Source organism: Haemorhous mexicanus, chromosome 1 (assembly GCF_027477595.1).
Source record: "Haemorhous mexicanus isolate bHaeMex1 chromosome 1, bHaeMex1.pri, whole genome shotgun sequence".
Classification (NCBI taxonomy): domain Eukaryota; kingdom Metazoa; phylum Chordata; class Aves; order Passeriformes; family Fringillidae; genus Haemorhous; species Haemorhous mexicanus.
In genome coordinates, this window is record NC_082341.1 from 110,677,302 (window position 1) to 110,702,649 (window position 25,348).

General features: G+C 35.5%; 1 protein-coding gene across 1 annotated transcript in view; it reads right to left on the reverse strand.

The window, feature by feature from the left end:
* The window catches only part of ROCK1 (Rho associated coiled-coil containing protein kinase 1), an 82,827-nt gene that overhangs the window by 37,399 nt on the left and 20,080 nt on the right, over nucleotides 1-25,348 (reverse strand). Inside the window, exons 2-10 of the mRNA XM_059859004.1 lie at nucleotides 13,693-13,774; nucleotides 9,883-9,983; nucleotides 8,932-9,069; nucleotides 7,543-7,718; nucleotides 4,700-4,784; nucleotides 2,948-3,092; nucleotides 2,538-2,676; nucleotides 2,033-2,124; nucleotides 1,693-1,852 (exon numbers count right to left, since the gene is read on the reverse strand). Coding sequence (XP_059714987.1) covers nucleotides 1,693-1,852; nucleotides 2,033-2,124; nucleotides 2,538-2,676; nucleotides 2,948-3,092; nucleotides 4,700-4,784; nucleotides 7,543-7,718; nucleotides 8,932-9,069; nucleotides 9,883-9,983; nucleotides 13,693-13,774 — 1,118 coding nt within the window. The remainder of the gene's footprint in view (nucleotides 1-1,692; nucleotides 1,853-2,032; nucleotides 2,125-2,537; nucleotides 2,677-2,947; nucleotides 3,093-4,699; nucleotides 4,785-7,542; nucleotides 7,719-8,931; nucleotides 9,070-9,882; nucleotides 9,984-13,692; nucleotides 13,775-25,348) is intronic.

The following is a 25,348-nucleotide window of genomic DNA, read 5'->3' on the forward strand; positions in this document are numbered from 1 at the left end:
TCTCCATAAGATCAAGGAGAGTAAAATCAAAGGCATCTCCAAACCATGGTGAAATTAAGCATCAATCTGGCTTTCAGACAATCAAATGACAAAGTGGAAATGAAACAGCAAAGTGGAAATGAAACAGTTTCCTATGGAAACAAGCTTGCTGTTTGGAGTACAAGAAGCCACCCTATTTTACACACCAGGGTTGTTGAGCAGTAAGAATGTGATACTTAGACAGGCACAGCACCAGCTCCATCAAATCTAGAAGAGAACTCACAAGCCAGATAGGGCTACAAAGCGTTCTCAGCTGGTATTACAAAATCTGTGTTAACATGTCCAGATACAGACTTATTTTTCTTTTAATGCTTGAACTATATCCAGTAAAAAAAGAAAACAAAAGCTAGGATTACAGGTTTAGCAAGCATGAATAGTCATTTCGGGTTTTTCAAGACAATCACACCAGCAGAATATTACAGGACAAAATTCATTTCCAGGCCAGCATCATAGTTCTAGTAAGCCTAAAAGTCACGATAGTAGCAGAGAGCAGCAATACTCTTCAACGACAGCAAGAACACAGACACTTAGCTCTCTAAATTCCTGATACTGTCCCTCAAAAGGGAAGGAAGAAATTCTGTTATTAACATGCTCCTAACATGCTACTTCTTGACAATATATTCCAAAATATTTCTGCAAGGCAAAAATGGAAACTTTTCAAAGTTACAGACTAAAGTGAGAACAATAGGTGAAACTCTTGAACTGCTGAACTCAGCCAAAGTGTATGGAAAGCCTACAAGTCCTTCTACACCTTACCATGGCAAAAAGTAAAACAAATCCAACTCTTTGCAGAGATGGAAAGAATTTCACCACAGGCTTGGAAAAGTGTTTCCTCTTCTACGCAAGGACGAAAACCAGACTTATTTCCTTCAAGATTTTCCTATCCAGAAATGCTACTAAAACTAACAGTCTCTATCTGACAGTTCTACTAGAAGTTTTAGCCCATTTTAAGCCTGACACCACAACTAAAAGCACCTTTCCAAGTATTAAAAAGTTATTGAGATTTTTGAATGTAGATGTAGCTATCCATAGGGCCTACAATAATAATGACTGTTGAAAGCATTAATTAACACAGTTTAAACTGATGTAATTTAAAAGTCTTTTAAGCAATAGTGAAAGCCATAAAACATCACGATCTCACTCTGTCAGTGGACGTGTACTTAAAAAAAAAAAAAATTATGAAGCAGAAAGCAGGAAAGTAGGAAATATTTCTAGTAAGCCAAGGTTTAATTTACCACACACTAAAACACTGATGGAAAGTATGGAAACTTCATATTCAGCTCAGGGACAGTAACATGCAGTAAAACAAATGGACTTCCAAACCTTGATTCATGACTCTACACACAATTCAGTGCTCTGCAGGCAGCTCTGCCTGGTAGTGGCAACAGTGGATTTTCTTGCTTAGCTTCTGCAGCATCACTTCTGCAGCATCTTCTCAATGCAGAATAGGACACTCAACAACACAAGGGAATATTCTGAGGTAATGATGTCTAGCAGTACTTTATCATTGTTAAAGTATTAAAAGAGTGTAATTTTTAGTATTCTGAATGATTAGTAAGTATCTGAATAGATTTAAACCTAGATATTGGTTGGTAAGAGTCAGAAACAGTGCCAACAAAGAATACAGCATTAATCTGCTTTCTGCACACATACCGACGGTTGCTGTAATACGTAAATCCTACAAAAGGAAGCTGGTTGCCCACAAATGCTTTTGGTATGGGAAATGTTTCTTCCTCTCCTTTGTCTTCTTCCAAATCATCAAAATTACTAGTGTCAATGTCACTACTTAAGTCAGGCACAACTGGTGCTACAGCTAGAAAAAATGGAAAATAATATGATAATAATCAGTACATCACTCAAGCCACTAAAAACTTTTGCTTGGTACAGAGTAAATGAAACTTTAAACTCCTTTAAACGAAATACAAAAGTCCTTTTGCTAACATGATACATAGGGAAGCCAGACCACCATTTCTGAGAAAAGCAGTATACTTACTGTCTCTGAGTGTTTCCCAAGCCCATTGATCATTTTTGAAGAAAAGGTGCCGTTTAATTTCTTCTACACCATTTCGTCCTAGCCTCACTTCCCTGTTTTGGTTAAACACATGAGATTCCATAATTTATTCTGAAGGAAAGACTCATTTTAAAGCATAATTTAACAATAGAGAGAATAAAATACCTCTCAAGCTGCGGTAAAATGTACATATAACTCAAATGTTTTCATAAGAAGATCTTTATATGAGCAGAGCAGCTACATTTCAGAACACAGCCTGGTTTTAACTTTGGCCTATAAGAAGCTCTGCTGTTTCTGTTTCCACCATCATAGATAACTCAGGCAATTGCCAAGTTGTTATACTGTACTCATGCCCAGGCTCTAGGAATTTCACTTCTCCTGAGCAGTTTAAAAATCCACACAAAACACATACTTTTTATTGATTGACATGACAAGAAATACTCTTAATGAAGGCTTATTTTCACTATGAATAAAATATAAAACTTACCTATCAGTTAAAAAGGCACAAATGAGGTTTTTTGCCTCTTTAGAAATGTCACTGTCATCAGGAAAAGTAAGGGAGTTCTTATGATTCATAATCTTACTGTACGTTCCAACCAAAGAATCTGCATAAAAAGGTGTATCACCTGAAAAAGCAGAACAAACATTAAAAAGAAGATCAAAATTATTGTAGACTTGATTTGCAATATATGAATTACATATACAACAATGTATGCAACCAAGTGAACAAGAAGCAAGGACAAATGTTTGAAAACTCTGCCAGAATTTTTCTAAAATATATTCTGTAAATGCCAGGATCTGTAAACCAGAAGAGATATAAAGTTTAAAAACAAGAGTGATTTTAACATGGGAGTCTAATTAAGTAGTGAAGTCAATTCTGATGATCCTACTACTCACCTACAAGCATCTCATACAAGAAGACTCCAACTGACCACCAGTCACATTCCCGCCCATAGTAACCATCCCCTCCCTGGGACTTCAATACTTCAGGAGAGATGTAGTCCGGTGTTCCCACAGCTGTGTCACATCGTACCATTCCTTCCTACAAAACAGAGGAAAACAGCCAGGCCCAAATATGAGATCCAAAATTGCCAGCAAGTTCCATGAGTTTATGCAACTTAAGCAACATCAACAGATCCACATAAAATTTCGTCAACAAATGTTATTTTTAATTTATTTTTCTTTTATATTTTTGAAGTCTAAACTACTAAAGCCAGAACAAAGCACTAGATCTGTCAAACACAATGGAAGTTGCTTTAAAAACCTCAGTTAGCATCCAAGAAGTAATCAGAATTGCATCTAGGCCCTGCACACACCACACAGCCACTCATGCCAGTATAAATGTGCCATTTGCTGACAGGATGTACTGTAAACAGTGAAAGCTCCTCTGTTAGCATAAACGGGTCAACATCAGGGATTTTGATAACAGGAACAGCTGAACTGCAATTTTTTGGCCTCTGACCCAAGATACTGAATGGTAGGAAGACCAAAGGTAGATAAGGCTTTGAAAATCTATGTAGAGAGACTTCAAAACAGGCAACAGATGAGAAGAACATTTGATGTTCCTCACACCCCTGAGAAAGTCCTTGCAGAACTGAGATCAGTCACACTGGAGCTGGCATCCAGAATGCTGAAGGTATAACCACACACCCTTTTCCAGTGCCATTCAGGCACTTCTGAAATAATCCCATGCCATTCCTAGAAATGGATCAGTGGAAAAATATAAAAATACATAACTAAGAAAATAAAATAAATGTAAATTTAGTGCTGCATATGCAGTAAATCCCAAATTAAGCTCCTATGCTGAGCAGTTTTTCTTCCAGAGAATAACCTTTCTCTTTCAAAAGACTAGAGGAACCAAGACTAGGCTCAAGACTACTAGGATTTTTACACATAGCCTGCACTTGGTTTTCATTGGTGGCTTTTATTCAGCAGCTAAGTACAGTAATTTATTCAGATCTCCTGGAAAATGATGAAAATATATTGTACATATTACACCAACTCTACTATGTATTTCAGATTTCCAAATATGTTTTCCTCAAACATACACATGGGCTGACACAAACCAGGCAGTTTTGTGTAGGGAACAACAGTGCTACACAGGACATGAATACTTTTGCTGAACTTTTTTTTTTTTTAATGAGCTGAGAATACATTTTTAAAAATAATTCCATGACACCTCAGATTTGTCCTCATGCTATGTCAGCAATGGCTAATAAGTAAAACTGGTATTAAGCAAATGGCATGTCAGTTTTGAATCTTTAATTTCTGGCACTACGTAAAAATCATCTCATTTCTTTGCACTAACTTTTCATACCAAAATACTTAAAGAAATAACCCTGAGCCTCTAGAGACAATCAAAAGCTTGACTTCAGAAAAACTCTTCTCCAAAAAACAGCACTTGAAGAATCATTTCTGCACTTTACATTGTCACTGAATAAGATGCATGAATCACAGAATCATAGAATGATTTGGGTTGGAAAGGACCTTGAAGATCATCTAGTTCCTTTCACTAGGTCATGAAGAACAATTAGGGAACAGAGTACACTCTTCTCATCTAGCTTAGAACTTTTCAGTATCTTTTCTTTTCACTTTTAAGTATGTTTTCTTTTCACAAACAGAAAAGTCAAATTACAAGGATATGTTTACCTTGTTCATCTTCATACAAGTACCAAAATCTGCTAATTTTAAATGACCAGCTTTATCTAGCAGCATATTATCAGGCTTCACATCTCTGAAAGAAAAATACGTATTTTAAAAAGTAAACATTCAATTTATTAGATTTAACTTATGAGAACAATGGAAGTCAACTGCTTTTCAGATGCAACATTTTATGGAAAAACAGCAACATTATAGCACCACTATTGCCTCCACTTTTTTTTGCTTTCTTTAAGTATCATGTCCAACAGACTGCTGAACTACAACATTTTATAGAAATTAGAACATATGTAAAAATACAGCCTTAAGTCACCAAATTTAATAACTATGGACACTAATAATGAACCTCAAGTTCCTAAAAAGCAGTCACTGGTTATGTCAAACAGGCATTGAAAACACAGCTTCTTTCCTGTACCACCTCTATTTCAAGGGAACAACTGGATGTAATTTGCAAAATTCTGTTATTGTGAACAAATATTTTCCCATGATTCAAGAGGAGTATTAACTTATTCCACTCCCCAAGAACTTCCACTATAGAAGTTTTCATAAAGTAACTGGTAAAAGTGCAGCATATTGATGTCGTAGAACATACTGAAGCAGAACAACAGTAAGAAACAATTACCAAGATAGCGTAACACAAATTTCAGGAAAAAGTATATTTCAGAGACCTCAAAGGAGAACTCTGGCCATAACTGTCAGATGAAATGCAGTGCAAATGTACCAGTACATTCACAGAATAATTTTGGTTGGGAGGGATTTTTCTAAGACTATCAGCTGCCTGAACAAATTATAGCTGCAAAGTCAGATTGAACTTCAAAGTTACATTAGGTTACTCAGAGTCAAATCTAGGCAAGTTTACTTTTTCTAAGGATGAATCCATAACCTTTCTCTTGTACTGTTTGACATCCCTCATAGTAGAAAAAACAACTCCCAATAAATAGCTAGATATTCTCCTGTTGCAACTTTCATCTTTTCACCATGCAGCTTCAAGCCTGGTCCACCTTTTCTATAAAGTCCTGCTGTGCAGCTGGTGACTAATGCTTTCTGTCCTGCCTGAACACTGTTCATGTTGTGAAAAGAGACAGCGCTGATCCTCTGGGGAACTGCTGGTAGCTGACTACTGCTGGACAGCACAATCTACTGAAGGAGTATCTAGACAGTTCTACATGCTCAAACTGCACCTTTCTAACCCAGCTGTATCTACAACCTTGCTGAAGTTAAGACAAACATTCTGCCTTGTCAGTGAAGCCCATCATCTCAACACTGAAGGTAATTGCTCTGGGAAGGGCATGCATTACCCTTCATAAATCCATGCAGGCTGCTCACAACCACCTCTCCATCCACATGCTTGGAAACAGTTTCCTGACAATTTAATCCAACTGCCCTTAGGCTGGCTAGCCTTCAGCTCCTCTGACTCCCTCCTCCCAGCCCTTCTTGGCAAGACGAGTGTGCCATTTGTTTCCTTCCAGTCATCTGGAATCTCCTAATTCCCACACACCTTCCAAGGTGACAGAGAGCAGTATCATAAGGCTACTTTGCAGCTTCCTCACCACCCATGGCATGTGTGCCCTGGACATGTGCATATCCAGTTTGCACAACTGGGACTCAGCTTGATCTTTCTCTGCTAGAGCAATGCTTTCCTCTCCCAAGCTCTGCCACAGGGCACAGGACCCAAAAGGCCTGAGAGCAGCCCTTACCAATGAAGGCTGGGCAAAGGCAGCAGCCTCAGCCATTCCCACGTCCTTTGTCACTCAGTCCCTGACCTATTAAGCAGTAGGCCCATATTTTCTTAAGTTCTTTTTCATTCACCAGAGTTAAACAGATTAACTACAGGGGAAAACAAATTTAAAAAAAAAATCTCCTGGTGTCAAAATAATCTAAATTTTTATGAAAAAAAATCTCTCCATGCTGCTGGCATCTTCTAATGCTTGCTTTCTAAAGCTTGCAATACACACATACAAATGGTTCATTCAGCCAGATAATTTACCCATTAGATGCAGCATAGCTACATAATTAATGATGCTCTAGATCCTACTCAAGCAATGGATTTGTAGTTTATTTTGCTTTGTGCTAACCTTTTTTGCAAAAGCTTACGTGTTAACACTAATCCTGTGACCAAATCACAAACTGAAAATGTATATACTATAGTGTATACTACACACTCCTCAAATTCTTCCTGTATTTTCTGTTGAAAAATTAATTCTTCTGCTCCCAGTTAATATAATTAAAAGCTAGAAACAGATACAAGTTCAAATATCAAAAAGAAAACTTCGCAACCTATCCGAGAAAAGACTACATTTCACTTTAGGGCAAGCGCATAATATGAAACTAATCCAAGTCCCTTTGCTCTGCATCTCAATTTTCCATCTTGCCCCTCACAAGAAAACATATGGCTGGGAGATTTTCCTCACATTGCTCACAGAATCTTGTTTAATGGGTCACTGAGGCTTCAAATGCCTAGCAGAGAATTAATTCCTAACAGTGGATACTACTGTGATCAAATTCCCTACACAGCTTTTTCTAATCAAAAGAAAAGAACCATTTTGGGGCAAACATGCTCATACCATTTTTCTTCTTGTTCTCTCTTGGTAAAGAGGGACAATTTCATTGCTCTCCAAACTGAGGAACATCATCCTGCTGAAAATCTTTTTTTTGACTATATCACCTCAGATTTACAGTTTCTGATGGCAAGAACTTTTCAATTTGTAAGATGGAATAATTATGGAATGACAATAAAGAAGTAGTATATTTAATTTTAAAACTGCCTAAACAGAAGTAATTCTGGCAGTATCAGGAAATAAACAACCCTATGTAACATCTTTTTTCTTTCTCACCTGTGAATAAAACCCATTGAGTGAATTGCATCTAATGCAAGTACAACTTCAGCAGTATAAAATCTTGCCCATTTCTCTGGAACATCGTAGTTACTCATTAAATTCACAAGGTCCCCACCAGGCATGTATTCCATCACCATGTAAAGGTAACGGTCATCTTGGAATGCATAAAATAACTGCAAAAAAGCAAAACCAACAAATAAGCCAGTTATCTTCCAGTTATTTTTAATATTTTGCTTGTTGGCAAATCAAAGGCATTTCAGTGCAAGCTGATTTCCAAAGTAACAGAATTGCTACAATAACTGCAGCAACTCTGCATCATTCAGCAAACCTCCTAAAAAGAAGTTAACCTCTAGAGCCAGATCCTCCATCCCCTTATATTACCCTGGAAAAAGTAGAGTTCTGGTTACAAATTATGACTAGTGAATTTGGTACAATGAATTTTGAGATAATTTCAAAAAATGCTCATTACATTTAGACAAAATGTTTTTTCTTTCTCACTGGGATGTTAGTGGAGCCATATACAAAGAGAAAATTACTCTGCTGCAAACATCTGCCGGATTCTATTTGTATTATTAGTAATGTTTATTTTTCTATTGTCAACATTTATTTATTATATAGAAAACGAGCCTAAACTTTAAACAATAAAAATATTTCCCTTAAAGTTGCCAGTCATCCGTTCTACATGAGTAGTGCAAGCAGATTTTTCTTTACTTAAAACTGTATGAAATTCCTAAGTTTTATCCTGCACAATCACACCCAGACAGATAGTAAAGCAATTACCCATTTGACTTGGGTAAATCTTGAATGAGTTTGTGTAATTCCAACCTAACAGAGGAATTTATATGCTTAAGGGTATAAACAGTTTAAATTAACAAGATGACATGTGCACACACAATGCTTGATGATTGGTTCAGGCATGTTCCTTAGAACTTCAAAGGCAGCAGCATCTCCCAAAAAACTGTCAGTGAGAACACTGAAATGGGTAAAAAATAACCAGAGCAGGCATAATTTGCAAAGATACACACAGAAATTAGAATTTACAGAAGCTCTGCCTTAAATACGTCTTTCTGGTATGCTTACTGGTATGCTGGATGATTCAAATAACTACTACGGAGCAGATGCACCAAAATATATCTGGCAAAGAGTTTTAATAATAAAGAGAATAGTTTATCATGCAAATGTCACAAAATACAGTTTGAAGCAAGTGTTATTATAACTGCTCTTTTGTACAGCATTGCTATACAAAATTGCTATTATCTTAGTCATGTATACCCTAGCAGACCAAAAAAACAAAAAAGAGACTTCAATACATGTAATTCCAGGGCATGCAGTGCTGCAACCAAACTATTCTATAACGCCAACATTTTAAAAGTAGTATCACTTTACCTGAACAACCCAGGGACTATTTGCAAAAGCCATAATATCCCTTTCTTCCCAGAAGAAGGCAGAATCAGATCTTTTTATCATCTCAAATTTGCTCAGAAGTTTCATAGCATACACTCTCCTTGAGGATTTATGCCTTACCTGTGAAGACATAAATGTGACATACGGAACGTATTCGTTTGCCATATTAACACATGAAGAACATCACTGAAAACATTACTTTTCCTGCTTTACCCTTTAACACATTTTGTAAGACTCTTCACATTACTGTAAAGGATTATATACTGTACATCCACAAAACAATTACATCTGACAATGCATTACTTATAAAATACTTGCTAGAACTTTTCAACACATAAATCCATAGGCATAGGAATCATATAATCTGCATGTATGTGCCTTTAAAAGGACAAATATTGGCAGTTAGTGATGTTAAATACCATAAAGTTAAAACTATAAGCATTTTCCAGAGTTCAATAGCAAATGTGTATACTTGCTGCTGTATCTCCAGTTTCTCCCACCAGCACTCGATTAAATAAAGCAGGATTAACAAGCCTGGCTGCTAACCTATCACAAACAACACACATCTCTCATCTGTGAGAACTATGTCCACAAAAATCTGGTGTAGTCCTTGAACTGGCAGAAACTCTTCTAGCCCTTAAGACTTCAAGTGTCCATGTAAACAGTGGTAAAGGCTAATTTTCTTGATTATGAGTAATACACATTCCATTTTAAGAGACAAGACTACAAAGCAAAACAAGTACTTGTGCAATTGGACAGGACTGAAATAGAACATTTTCAAAAACATTTCCATAAGTTGTAAAGGAATAAAATTTCACTGAGCCAAAGGCTTGAATATTTAAGACTGCATCTTCTGAACACTACACTGAGAAACAGATGCATGAGCAAATACTACAGAATATGTTCAAGTGTACAAACAGAAACACAACTTACCAACTGAACCTCCCCAAATGCCCCTCTACCGATCACCTTCACCACTTCATAATCTTCAGCTTTCATGCGCAGGTCTCTCATTTTATTTACTGTGTCTTTATCTACAAGGAACAAAATTCAGATTTCATATATAGTCAACTTAATTAAACCCATCTGTCTAACCTCAATTTCTCATAGTTTTTAGAAGAACTGCTGCTCAAAGAACCTGCATTGCCATTGAAAAATTCTCTGCAAGAATGCATGACCTTATTCTTACAACCAGTTACCAAAACCTGATATAACCTAATGCAATGACTCTACTGTACAATCCTATTACAGGAAATCTTAATTTAGAAATTTCGTTTTAAATAATTACCTAAAAATAAAAAAAAAGGAGAAGGAGATGCAAAAATTTCGTATCCAGCATGATCCTGATTGCAAGCTGCTCAGTATAAAAATATTATTTCTGAATAAATATGGAACACAGCTGGAAAAGTGCATAAGAAAATACACTACAACACACCTGAAAAAATTTTTTTGAAAAACGTTATGCTTTTCTACACTTTCACAATTCCTAATACTCGAAAAAAGTAGATTTTAATTTAAAACATGCAGTGGGAATCACTGCAATTATTTATATAAACCTGTCATTCTATAAACTAGAATAATTTACAAACTCCCAGTGGGCAGATATTCTAATTCTAATTCCAAATTTGGTAAAAGATTAAAACAGTCTATTTTAATCCATGTGGGTCAACACTGGCATGAGACTACGTAGAAAATCTTCATGCTTCAGTATTTCTAAAAGCCAGGAAGTTCTACTAAAACAGAAATGCTTCTAATAAAAAAATAATGCAATGGTATTTTATTTTTAAAATAGTATGCTAGGCCTAAAAGCAAAGTTTAGAGAGAAGTAAGGACGGGGGAAGAAAAAGGAGGAGAAATATAATATTTTAAGTTCATACGCTAAAAACTGACAAAACAGTTGACAGAAAATTATCACTAGATTTCCACCTAAACAGGCCACAACCTAAAACAAAAGCTGCCTATCTACAATAAAAATTCAGTAAGATTTTATTACCTCAAGAGGAACATAGTTGTGCTTGAATACTCTGCAGCATTATTATTTAATGTAAAACAAACACTTACAACGGAGCATAACACAGGCTTATTCCAGTAAATTATAGCAAAATTTTTAATTCTGACAAATTCTTCCACATATGGAACAAAATATCCAGTAGTTCCAACAAATAATGCATTGCCTTATTTGCCCTGGTGACAACTGGCTTACTGAAAAGGAGGAGCAAGATTGCACAGAACTAAAATGCAGCAATTTTCATGACAGCAATTTTCTAGCTATTGCTAACTTCCTCCCTAGTAATCTCACAACAGGAGGTTCACCTCTTCTGAACAAAAAAGCCTAAGCACAATATGAATCCTTTAAATGGTATTCAATCACAAGCATTGCCTTTGAATAAAGCAGAATTAAGGAAAACACATCTGAAGAGCAACCTAAACTAAGGATTTTAAAATAATGTAAGCCAAGCTTCTGACCAGTTGCAAATTGAAATTTACTGAAATTTACTGAAATTGAGATACATAGTAACATACTAACACTCAGTTATCTTCAGAGAACACTTTATAGTAACAACAGTGTTGGAAATTCGACCTCCGTATTCTAGATCTGTTAAACAAGGTTTATCAGGCTGCAATAGACTTCAATAGGCAGTTTCTTATCTCCCAGGACCAGTGGAGGACCTGCCCAGTTTATGCTGTATGAACAGCTGGGGCAGCTCCCATGGCAAAATCACCCTCTCCCAACTTGCCCTGAACTTTGGGTAAAGGCTCAGACGCTGCCTTGAAATAAACTGAGTCACCACTGCAAAGCAGGGCTCTTAGACACCTGCAATACTCATTTCTTCATTCTTTTAATTCTATATGGTAAAGAAAGGATAAGGTTCTACATTTGCAAAAATTACCCTCACAACCTCATCTGGGAGAGGCAGATTTTGGAGGCTCCAAAAATATACAATGCAAATTAGGGAGATGTAAAGAGGGGACAAGGAGGTTCATAGGGCAATCAGTCTACAAAATAAAGGAAGCAAACTCCCATTGTATTTGCCATCTAGAAATTTATTTTAAATTTCTGCAATAATGTTGCAAACCAGGCAGCTGATACTGCAAAAAGATTCTTTAAACAGTCTCCTAATAAAATAAAATAAATATGAATATTGTATTTTTAATTTTTTTAATAGAAATTCAAGGCAAACTAAGACTTCACAGTTCCCTATAAGGCCACTACTCACACATCCACAGCTTGCTTTCATATTTCAGCAAACACTGCAAGTTAATGTTTCAAAGGCAGTTTGAAGGGAACTAATGTGTTCTGTTCTCCCCCTTCAGATTACTTCAGGTCACATCTTACACAGTATATAACATATACCTAAAAGATATTCATTATCAAATTGTAAATGTAAAAGTTTTCTTTCACTCAGCCCCTATTGCAGAAGTAAAGCTTTTTGAGACTCACTAATGATTTCACTACTCATAAAAATTACATTCAAATTATCTGTTGCAATGAGTATTTCCTTTGCCTGATAGAACTTCTCTTTTCTTCCAGAATTTCACCACACCTTCTGAGTAAATAACTGAGTATACAAAATGTGCATATAACTCAGCATATGGTATCAATACAGTTTGAACTGTGAAAAGTCAAATAGAACATTTGAGCTTAGGCTTTCAGTAACCAGCTTACGTGCAAATGAGCCATCAAACAGATTAGTGGACTCAAATATTCACACAAATGGAGATTAATGTAAAATAATCACCACAAATTCACTATCACAGGTTACAGTTGCACCCAATAAACCATTTGAAAACACCACTTCACATAAATTTCATAGCAAAGACAAAAATTATTTTAGACAAATTACTTTATATTTACCACAAAAAAAATTTATTATAGAATTGAATTGCTTAAGCCTGTAAAAATCTAACAGTATTAGCTTAATTTCAATTTTTGCCCATTTAGTCTACAGGCAGAAGCAAGTCTTCAATCAGCAAACATTTCTGCCACCATCTTCAGATTCTGCCAGTTTGACAGCCTTCAGAAAAGTTTTGATTTATAAGTGCCTTTTCTGGGGTTTTCTTTGTTTGTATCTTGATTTTTTAATTACGAAAATTATGGAACTATTATATCTATTAAAAATCAACTTTACTATTTTAAAATGTCATTATCTAGTATAATGTGCAGGAAATTTTGCAGTGGAAAAATACAAAGTAAATGCAGAGAATTCTGCAGACACATCAGCTGCATACACAAGTAAATAAATTAGCTATGCAGTATAAGATGTTCATGAAAAGAGACCTTTTATATTAAAAAATCCAAAAGCTTACAAAATAATGCTCCAATTCTGTTAGTGAACAAACATTTAATATGACATTGTACACATCACTATGGCAGTTTACTGTTAATTGCTTATGATATCCTAGTACATGAAAATAGAAAACAAGTTATGGGAATCCAGGGAGTTGCCCTAACAAAGACAATAGGCCTTTCTCTTAAAAGGCTTTGTGCCACTTCAGACAAGGCCATTTACAGGGGCAACAGATTGGACATTCAATTGCTGGGGATGAGATTTGCATAGGCAGCTGTCACTTCTCAGTGGGAAATAAATAAATACGACTCTTGCACCAAATAAATAGGACTCTTGCACCCAAAAACTCAATGCGCTCCAAACCCCTAGCTGCCTTTCAAAGAGCTAGAACAGGTGCTTTCTTTTTGATATTGCAGACTTCTGTTATTTAGTAAATTAAACATTAAATACTTACACCTGTTTAAGAAGTTATCAATGTTCTTGTTTTTTCTTAAGGCAGGAAAATCCAAGTCATATACCAAAGCATCTAATCCATCCTGAAAAAAACCAAACAAAACAACAAGCAAAATTAAGTATTTGAAAAAAAATAATTACACATGCTGCTAACTAAAGAGCCAAGTTAAAGAAACAGTTGTCCCTATCAATCTTCCATGCAAATGAAATCATTCACATTTATTTAATGACTGTTAGCAGTTATGAGAAACAGCTGTTACTCCTTCACTTCCACAGGACTCATCAAAATTTAATTCCATATGCTTCTATGTATTATTACCTTAATTAGCTCCACACTTACATGAAAATAATTACTTTTTCCAAATGCAAAAAGAACCAATAGCAGTTCTAATGAAGTTCAGTAATATTAAAAAGTCACAATGCATCGCACAGTAGGCACTTGAACATGAAACGGCAATTGGCAAATAGGACAAAGATGGCAATTTAATTTGCAGAATCAAGCCCCTGCATTTTATCCATTGAAGTCAGTGTGAATTCTCATGAACAAGATGTTGGCTTCATACACTCCTACTTAAATCTAGAAACAAACAGCCACAAGCCCATCTGGCACTACTACCACAGCATACATCCCATACATAAACAAAAGCAAACCAAACACCATCAGAAAACCCAATAGAAAAATACAATGAAGAAGGGGATAGTTTTAAGGTCTCATTAAGTGCTGTGAACTTTGTGACTTACAGTTTAAGTCTAAGTTTGTTACTAGGTATAAATGACTCCTCAGTGGGTAGCATCTTCTTGGAGAAATACTAAGCCCAGTTTTTTGGCTGAAAACCACAGATATGGCTTCAACTGAAAAATAATCAAGTATTCTAGGAATTAGGTAACAAAGAATGAAAGTGCATTAGGGAGTCCTCTCTCTCTCAGGTAAGCGTAAGTGACAACTGCAAAAACAGAGACAAAGATCTTCAAATACAAATTGATGGATGCTAGCAAAGCATGCCAGAGATGTACTGCTATTTACTTGTCCATTCATAGCTAGGTGTTTATGTTATGTATTTTTAACCTGCTTGAAGTGAGATATTCGACCAGACATATCTCTGATCTGATCAGTTCAGATCTGACTAGACCTAATTTGATTGCTTTCAGCTTTTAAAAGGATTTTTCTATCCTTTTTTCAGGATTGAAAACTGATCCATCAGTCTTTGTTAAGTATATCAAGTTAACTATGCCTGAACAAAAGCTAGAGTATAAGGTTTTTGAAAGCTTATTTTCCAGGAATATATAGTTGAGAACACATTTGATTTAAACTGAAATATTAGTCTTTGATCTTTCACTTCAAATTCAAACCTATTTTTCACCTCAGTCTTTACGACTGACTTTTAACTATAAAAAATCCCAAGTGCTATCAAAATCAAAATTATTTCTTGGCTTGCAGTCCTCACTTTTAAAATATGTGAGACAGAATATATTTCCTTCAGATATAATAAGAAAAAGCAATAAAATCACGCTAGAATTTGAAAATGGGTACCTGCAAGGATAATCAGAATTACTTTAAAGGCTGGATATTATTAAAAATGTCAATTTCATAAAAACATTCCTTTTTTAAGTTACCTCTGTCTACAGTGGCTCATTTTGAACTAAGAAATGCTAAATGAAAGCAACACAAATCAAGAAAAGCATCACAGTATTTCACTTCTCTAAAATAAAGTCAGGTTTTGCATCTTGTGCATTAAAGGATCATCTTTTTGGACTGACACTGATGATGAAAAAAGAAAGCAAATAGCAAGGGAACAACATTAAAGCCGTCAGTAGTAGAAATAATAGAGTACGAGCCCAACAACAATTTGGACTCAAGACAGATGCAGAAATAAAGCTATGCAGGCTGGGTAACTGTAACTCGGTGAGAAATACTTTGCAAAGTACTACAAGACACCTTTTCCAAAGACAAATGGTAAATATCCAGGAAATCCAGGAAAAAAAATTAAATTCTTTGCTTCTGTTGAATAAATTTAATGGAGAACCATGTGATAACTGCTTGCACAGCAGTAAAAAGCTCACCAGCAGCTTCCATGCATTTATCTCCATGCTGTCTGAAGCAGTAGGAAAACACCAGCTAGGAGGCTGCTGGGTCCCATCCAGTGATTTTTAAAAGCAAATTAGAGATGGCAATGAACTGTAAAGCTGGGGTTCAATCTGCTGCGAAGCCTTCCAATCTGTAGAGTCAATTGATTTATCCAGGTTCACAGCTAACACAAAACTGACCCACGCCAAGCAGAAGCACAAAATTCTCAAATCCTGGTTGGCTCTGGGGTTGTGCAATTATCTGTTTCAATTCAAGGCTTGCTTCAAAAGCCAAAATTCACTCTTTTACTTTGTAGAAAGAGAGGTTTTAAACACTGAATACAAAAATATACAAAAAATGGCAATATGTTTAAATTCATAACATTAATCTTACTTTTGTATCATATTTTTTCTTTCAAAATACTAAAAAATAAGCTCATGCCTGAAGAAGCATAAAGTAGAGAAAACTTCATGGTTTCCTTAGTGTCTCAGGCATGTTAGGTATTTTGTTGTGTTATTTTTAAAAGTTTTAATTTAAAGATGGGAAAAAGTATCCAAATTCTCTTTCAACAAGCAAAAGCAAATTTCAATACTGTTTAATTCACAATTCACCATGTACAATGTTTCCCTTTCTGTTCTTCACCTTCCAGTTCTTAGATATGAACTTTATCAATCAAAATACTTAACTAAACAACTCTGAACTACAGATTTAAGCTCTTGATCTTCCATTCACTTCAAATCATATTTCAAGATCATGCAAACACTATCTAAGGAAGCTACATGCCAAGAATTGCTTATTTAAAAGGCTCTTGAAGAATCAGCTCCCCTTCACTACCATATCCAGAGAACAAACTAACCTGGTTCAAAACTTCCATTAAAAAAAGGAAAGGATGGGTAATATTCTATAATTAAGAGACTTACAAATCCTTAACTCTCAAAATAATTATTTTCTTCAACTGAAGTAAGTTTCTGAAGAAAAAAAAAATACCTTGGTATTATTTTAGTGTCAGACTGCAAATGCAAGACTAAGCTTGAAGCAATTTTATAGAAACATAATTAATGGAAGTAAAATAGTTAGGATACCTAGTGTATAACAAAAAATATGGAACAGCCTAGTTCACTTGCATTAGCCAAAGCAGAAGAACTTGCAAACACTACAAGCTGTCCCAGCACAAAGGGAAGCACAGAAGCACAGCATTTTTTATACAGTATCACTAGTGGACAAACAGGGAGGAGTACACAAGCTCAAAGTGAGTGCTGGTTCAAAGTGGAGGGGTCAGAGAGGTGGGAACATACCACGGAGTTGTAGAAATAATGGCTTGCAGAAAAAGGGTTAAGTCCAAATGAGACATGATCATTATTGCCAGTGGCTGCTGAGATAGCTCATCCCTCAGCTTTCTTCATTCTATCTTGGTCAATCTTTCAATACGTCATCTGATTTTTTTCCAACACAGAAAGGAAGAGACATCATCTTTCCATCAAGACCTATAGCAGCCACACTCTTCTGCTCTTAAAGGATGACAAGATGTCATTGTAACAGGCAACCATATCTCCAGTAGTTCCATGCACTGTATTAAAACAAGACAGCCTCAATTTTATGATGGCTTTTTCCTCCACTTGGATGGGTGCCATGTATTTTTAGTATGTATCTTCTTTAAATACAGCACATTCCATACTTCTTGGAAACATATATTGTGGCTTAGAGGTATTTTCAGCTAACACTAAGTTCTCATTACAGAGAAATTTTCCTGTTTAGCTTTCAGGTCTACACAGACATTTTCTGTTTATTACATTATATTACTAAAATAAAATTAGATTACTAAAATAAGTTGGTTTATACCTCCACTTACATGGTAAACAGTATTTCAGAGGTGATTAAAAAAAGAACAGGGAGAAAACTGCATTTCCAATGTTTGTCAGTCAGTTTCATGGTCTGATACAGCCTTTTCTATATCACATTCATTAAATGAAATCATCAATAGTTTCATTATCTGTTTAAAAGACCTCATTTTATCCTTAAATTTTAAAGAGGGCACACTAGGGAGTCATTACAACATGCAAAGTTCTTCCTTATGAAACCAACAATTCTACATATTCTGTTGGTTGAATTTCATTCATTACTACACCATACTTAAAAGTTTAAAAGGTATAGTTATATGGAATAAAACCAAAGGTCAGTCTAGATGCATAGACTGGCTCTGGAGGTGACAGTAACAATGTCCAGAAAAGAGGATATGAGCAACCACTGCTCAGCTGTATGTGTGAGCCAGAAATGGCACTGTCACAGTCGACTGTCATTTTATCAACTATGACAAGAATTTTCTAGGCAACATTTCCTTTGGTGATTTTTGTCTAAATGTTTTCTCCGTTGCATTTACAGCATGGCACAGATATGAATTCCACCACCTAAAGGCTATACAAAAGTGTACCTCATCTCAAGCTCACTCTTCAGCCAAAAAAGGGACAACAGCTTTACACACTTGCAGCATTTCATCACTGGCCAACTCTCTTACAATTATCCTTGTATGAAAGTTATTTCAATTCCCACCATCAGCACCCTCTGATGATTTGTTATTTCTACCATGTACTTTTTAACTGGGGCACATGTGGAGAAATTGCATGTTGTGTTTAAGTTGTGAGCACACCATAAGTACACAATGCATTACACTAGTCCCTGTTCTGTGCTTCATTATATTTTTAATTCTTCACTGAAATATCTGCTTAGTTTTTACAGTCACTGCGTACTAGATTGATTCTTTCACAAAACTAGGCATTACAAATCAAAGCTAGTTCAACATAACGTAAGTCCATAAAGATAAGAGGTTTTTCCTCCCATGCACTCAATCAACATTCAAAGAAGAATTTTACCTACCACTTTTAATCAGCCAGGCACAAATTATTAATTTCTTCTTTGACTTGCTAGATCTTTAATTTTTACTGCTCTACCATCATAAATTGATCATTATTCACCATTTTATATCTCTTATGACTGTGAAATACCACACACCTGTTAAACTCCATTATCAATCTGTTTTGAATAGACTGATCACCAGCTTTCCATCTATTCATACAAACAGCCAAGCCCAGCAGCCTTTGCCATTACTTTCCCTTCACTTGTTTTAAAAATACAGAATGCTGTAACGTAAAACTTACCATTAACACATACATTAACTACACAATCTATTCATGCTGAATTTCTCAGGTACTTATGCTAACTTCTTTTCATTAGATTAACCTAAAATGGACTAGTTTTCTTCCGTTTGTCTTAAGCAATCTCACATTAACTGGATTTTTCCCAAATTTTGATCTATACCTACTTCCAAAGTTTTAATGCATCAAACTGCCAGTACTACTATGCCTACACTAGAGTTCTTCACTCTGCAACTACATTCCCTAATTTCAAAACTCACTATAATTATGTAATGCTGGTTTCATTCAGATGTTTGAATTGATATTAATTTTATAGGGATATTTGAAAATATACACTATCAACCAATTCCAATTTAGCAAAACACATCTCATGTTTCTTAAGTGATATGAAGTAGAAAATGTAATAAATTATCGACACAATCAGGGTACAATTATAGCATTTTTATATTTTGAAATTTTATTTATACACATTTCATTATGACACAGTATCATCTAGTACAAATAAAAATACATGAAATTCAGTTGAAACTTTGTTACTGAGACAATTATTTTACTATTTATTTAGCATTCAAAGCACTAAAAAAATACTTAATGAGTACTACCAGCATACAAAATTTGCATTCCTTGGACAGAATGGCAGTTATCCAAGTTTTTCAAGAGACAAAAGTAAGTCTTAAAATCTACAATGCTTAACAATTTGTATTTTGGTTCCCTGTACTGTAGCCATTTTCCTATCCCTATAGCACTATGATCTTCCCCCCCTCACTATCAAATCAACAAATCTGACTCACCTTATTTTGCATGTTCATCATAATTCGCAATAATGTCCTGTCATAGGTAATTCTCTGGTCAACTATGCCAACAGTGCTACATTTACCTATCTCTAATCAAGTACACAAAAGATCCCATTAAGTTTTAAGTTACTCACACTCATTAATTTTGCTGTCCAAGTAAGAGAAAACTGCAATTTAACACTTCATCTTTAAAGTGGACAAGAAAATGTAGACAGAATTAAGGCACTTCACTTAAGAATTTTCATTAAATTGTTAGAGCAGGCAAAGTAAACAAACTGCCATGTGAGCCTGGTAAAAGGCCCTTGATTCATCACCAGCACGACAGAACTCTACAGAGCTCCTTCCTCCCTAGTATCCTGCAATACTCCTAGGAGTTCTTGGAAATTTGCTTAAACAGATAGCCTTTGAAACTGAAATAGGGGGGGGTATGTGTTAACTCAATAAAGAGTTTGACTCAGTGAAGATTTAACAACTGAATAAGGAGATCTTGAAACTTCAAGGCAACATTATTGAAAGCAGTATGGACTATTGCTTTAATTTTGACCATTTTAAAGGGTTATTCCAAGTGTAGTTGCAAACTTCACCCACATTCTGTGTGCTTCCATGTATAAGTACATGTATTTCTGTTCAAACAGTAGCTGTTCAACGCTTGCACTGACAAATTCCTGGAATATACATTTCCTACATGACTCACCAGAGTCATTATAAATATATACAGATATCTCAAGTTATACTGATATACACAAACACAAAGATGAAAATACCCACTGAAACTAACATCAGAGCCAAAAGGCCTCTCAATACTCTTATATCCATATTAGCACTTTAGGAAACCTCAGGTACAAGTCTACAAGACAGATACACATATAAGTAGTGACTTTTTTTCACATGCACTTCTGGGTGTTGCTGTTTTGTCACTTCAGCAATGGATCTTACCACCTGAAGCATCTCCTAAAATAAACTAAAACAAAATGTAGTGCAAATCTGTGAAATCAACCTCTATACAGTAAGCATGCAGGAGTACTGCCAGCACCCACTACACGCCTCAGTCTTTTTCTAAAACAGAGGCTAAGTCATAGATCCTTCACACCAGAGCCCCTCTCTGTCCACTGACTAGATGGAGAAATCTTGAATCACTAGATCTGTTTTGAATGACATCTATTTGTGAGACTATTTTATGCCTAAAATTATGAAAAACTGACATTGTTTGAAGATGTGTTCCAGAAAATGTATTTCAGTGGGTGTTTCTCTCCACTCCAAATCCTAACACTATATTACAACATTAATTTTACTACAATAGCATAATTTCTTGTGGTCAATAGTCTTTACATCCAAAATTCAATTTATTACATTACTGCTTTATTATTTCAATTTGTCATCAGAATTAATTCCACTCAGTACTGCATTGTTAGGAACAACTATCAGCTGACAGAGCAGTGTCCTCAAGGATGATGAAGAACACAGACCAACATAGCACCAAGAATGTATTCAGTAAAATCTAGGCAGAAAACAGATACCATATAATTTGAAAATAGTTCAGGAAGATGTGAAATGGGAGTAAAACCTGACTGCCATTAAGTCAAATTATACTGATTCATTTCACAGCAAGTGAGACCGCTGGATCCTTGAGGCATCATTTCCTTAAAAAAAGGTTCCCTTGCATTGGTTAATATGCTCTGTGGACAAGTTTTACAAACTTCAAAGCTTCTATAACAAATGTGGCACATTCTACCATGAGAAGAATACTTTACATAAAAAGACTAACACAGTTGTAGAATTAACTGAAAGACTACAGAGATTTTTTTATATTTTAATGTGTAGAAAATAAGAAAAGAGATAGCCTACTTTAGGTTTAAATGATTTATCAGACCACGTCTGAACTAACACTAGAATTAAATAAAGCATAAGTACAGCTTTTTAAAACAGCCCTTTTCAAGAAAGCTGTACTAAATGTGATTAACACAAGTACACCTAAAACATATATATTTAAATAGCGTTAGAAGAAGTAGGAGTCCTGGTCAGGAGCACTGACTGATGTTTATCACCATGGAAGCAGCATTCCACAGCTACTGCAGCACTTGGCATCAGGAAATGCTGCACAGGTCTAGAGTTCCCAGCTACTGTAACAACTGCAACTGGAGATGAGCAGACAACCCGACACACTATCCACAGAAATACCTTGTGGTGGAAAAAAGTGACTTTACATGCTTTCCACTTCACAAAGTTATGGTGCTAACCAAAAATACAAGGCAAGCCCTATTCCCTCAACTAAGATAAAAGATTACTACTTTTTTTTTTTTTTTAAGCCAAACATCACTTGTAAATTATATCAGCAAATGCTCTTTGAGGTCCCCACAGCTTTCTTGGTTATCCTGTGAGGGCAGATTCCTCCACAGGCAGCAGAGAGATCTGCTGTTCTGATTTGGGAGTCCCAACCTTTTCATTTGAAACACAAACACTCAAAACTACCAATTTAGTTCAATGGGAGTCAACACTCTAAGAAACGCTCATTAGAAAGCAAAAGTAACATGGATAAAAATTAACACTATGGATGCAAATACTGGTACATAACTTCCCTTCGACAAAATGTATAAAGACAGATCAGAGATAGGAAAGAATGAAGACAAACTGGTCCAGTCCCAGCTCAAAAGTCTAAGGCTTCTTTTGCAGCAACCTGCAAGAAGTCAAGCAAAGACTTCAACAAAAGAAACTAAACTGCACAACTCCATTAAGAAATAGTGGTATTTACCAAAGGAAACAGAACCCCCTTCACATGTGTTGCCTAGGAAATTGCTGTCTGCCACCCATATTTTTTTCCAGGCAGGTATCCATGAAACTTGACTTCAGAAAGTAAGCCTTAGTCACTTGGACAAGATGTGAATTAGCGAGACACCAACATGTTCATAGGAGTTATTGCAAACAACATAAATAAAATTGCTTTAGCTCTTGGAAAAGCTGTCAAATACGTAAAGCAACTTTAGATCTCTTAGCTTTACATGACACTAAAACTAGCATGAGTTCTCCCATCAATAGCTTAAATTGCTGCTTCTAGCTCTCCCACCATGCTTCTGCCTGAAAAGTGATACCTCTGCTATCAAAAACAAACAAAAAATATTACCATCAAAGAATGAAATATAATAAGTCACTGGAAAGGATACTAATTTTTCTGTAAAGCAACAATACCTTAGCAGCCATACTGAACCTGCTGTCACCTGACCTGGATTATGTTTGCTGCAAACATAACTAAATGCTAACTACAGACATAAACAATAAACTATACAACAATAAAAAGGGAAGTTTTCTCTTTAGCTTTGACAACTTGGTATTGGAGATTATATTAGCTCAATAATTATGCTTTACAAAAAGACTCTAAAAAGGTGCATCAAGGAAAAAAAAAGCCCTCTGGTAGTAATAAAACCCACCCCACAGAAAAATAATCCGTGGACTGGAAACAGACTCTGAGAACAAAAGTACTTAATTTTTTTAAACAGAGCACAGACAATTAATTAAATAACTTTTCAAAAAAGAGTGAGAACATCGTAATTTTTCTAGCAGTCTGGAAACACACTTACAAAATCTCCCCTTCCCCACCACTAGAAGGGAAATCCTTCCTTAAAACTCTGCAAGTCAAAACACTTCTACCATTAGAGGCAAATAGCCATGAGAGAAGTCCAAAAATGAAGATTATGAAAGAATTATACTAAAAAAACTCTGTAGAAACTGAAATAGTGATTTGTAAAGCAATATGCCTTTCCTTAGTGTCACATGCTAACCAATCTGCAAAACAAAAAATATGGGAAGTTGAGCACAACTGAAGGAAGGAATCAACTCTGAGAAGCTTCTTTGATTGCGCAATCTCCCGTCAGAGCTCCGCTACATTTCTGCAATAAACATTCCAGCACAAGCAATCACACGTCCAGCAGATATTTGAAATATGCTACTAAAAAAGAACTTAACATTATTTAAGAATTTGTGCATTGTTAGGCAGTTTTGTATCGTAAACCCTAGTGAAGCCCATAGACTTTTTCGTGCATTGATTAAAAGAAAAATTTCACTTTCAATAAAAAAGATGTCTGTAAGCATAAACCCAATGTTTTTTATATTTGTTCTTTTTTCCATGATGAATACACCCACAAAAATGACTTTCAAGTGATGTTATTTTTAAAAAAGGTTATAAAAATTCCATGAGAATTATTTTAGATATAGACAAGTTATTTTTATTTCCAACCACTTAGATTCATCAGACTTAATAGGATTTTGTAACTAACAGGAACAAAACAGGAAGTTTTCCACATTTTTGGGAAATTTTCACTGTTAATGTAGAACAAAAACAGTTCTGCTAGCAGATTGTTTCCAGAGTCCAGAACCCAATGCATTAAATTTATAAATTTAAAACAACATGCTTTACCCATTACATTCAAGCAATTTTTTTTAAAAAGTGTGAAGAGACAAGCTCTCTGTCAAAACCACCTGAAGAAAAAAATGGTAGCATATACAGACAATGCCACTAGTAACACCATTTTAATTAATACTGGCTGTTTAAGTATATATTCAAGTCACTATTAGTGACTACTTTCAGGTCGAAAAATACCCCCTCAACAGATGCTTTCAGAGAAGTTGTGGATGTCCCATCCCAAAAAGTCCTCAAGCCAAGCTGGACAGGGCTTTGAGCAACTTGGTCTAGTGGATAGTGGCTGTCCATAGCAAGGTAGTTGGAACTAGATGATCTTCAAGGTCGCTTCCAACCCAAAACATTCTACAGTTCTCCAATTCAAACCAAATCTCTAAGTACTCCTTTTACCCTTTCTGACACCATAGTATAGAATCATGACTAAAATCCTAAATGCTTTGGACTGCATGTGAAAAAAGAAAGGCATAAGTATAAAACCAAAAATTTACATGAAAACATGGTTCCACATTCCAGTACTGAAATGACAGAACAGAACTAAAGCTGTCCATGAAAACTTAAGGGTGGCTTTCTACAAACTGTGAGTCTGTCTCATTATAATCAGTAAGGATTTTACCATATGTAATATTGCAACAATATAAGCCAGTTTATCTGGGATTTTCAAGTACAGTATTTCAAGTCTAGAGGAAGAGAGGAAATGTTAGAAATCCATTAGAGGATCCAACATTTTTCATTTCAAGGAAGTCCAAAGATGTTGTGGTTTATCACACTTATAAGATTGTTAGGGACATACAACTAAGTTTATCTTAGCTCCTTTTCAGGCTCTGAGATTAAAGTTTGAGGAAAACTAAAGCCACTGACTCCATACACCAAGAAAGAAGTTTTTTCCCAACATTTCCATTGCTCAAGCATGACACATGCATTCCTAATACACTTGGTAAAGCATGAGACACAGAGAGCAGAACAGTGGTATTCAACTTCTACAACATTGGGTATTTTCACCAAGCACATAGACTGTGATCATAAGGATGAAAAATACTAAAATACTAACAAAGAACTGTAAAAGCAACTCTTCTACCAACTTGTCCAGCTACATCAAAAGAGTAAGCCAACTCCTCCCCAACACCATTCTTCCTCCATAGCACTCCAGAACCTGAGAAAAGAAGCCCCCCCCCTTCCCCCCCCCAAACAGGATACAGTAGACTCCAAAGGCATGATTTTCTTTTGGATTTAGAACACGG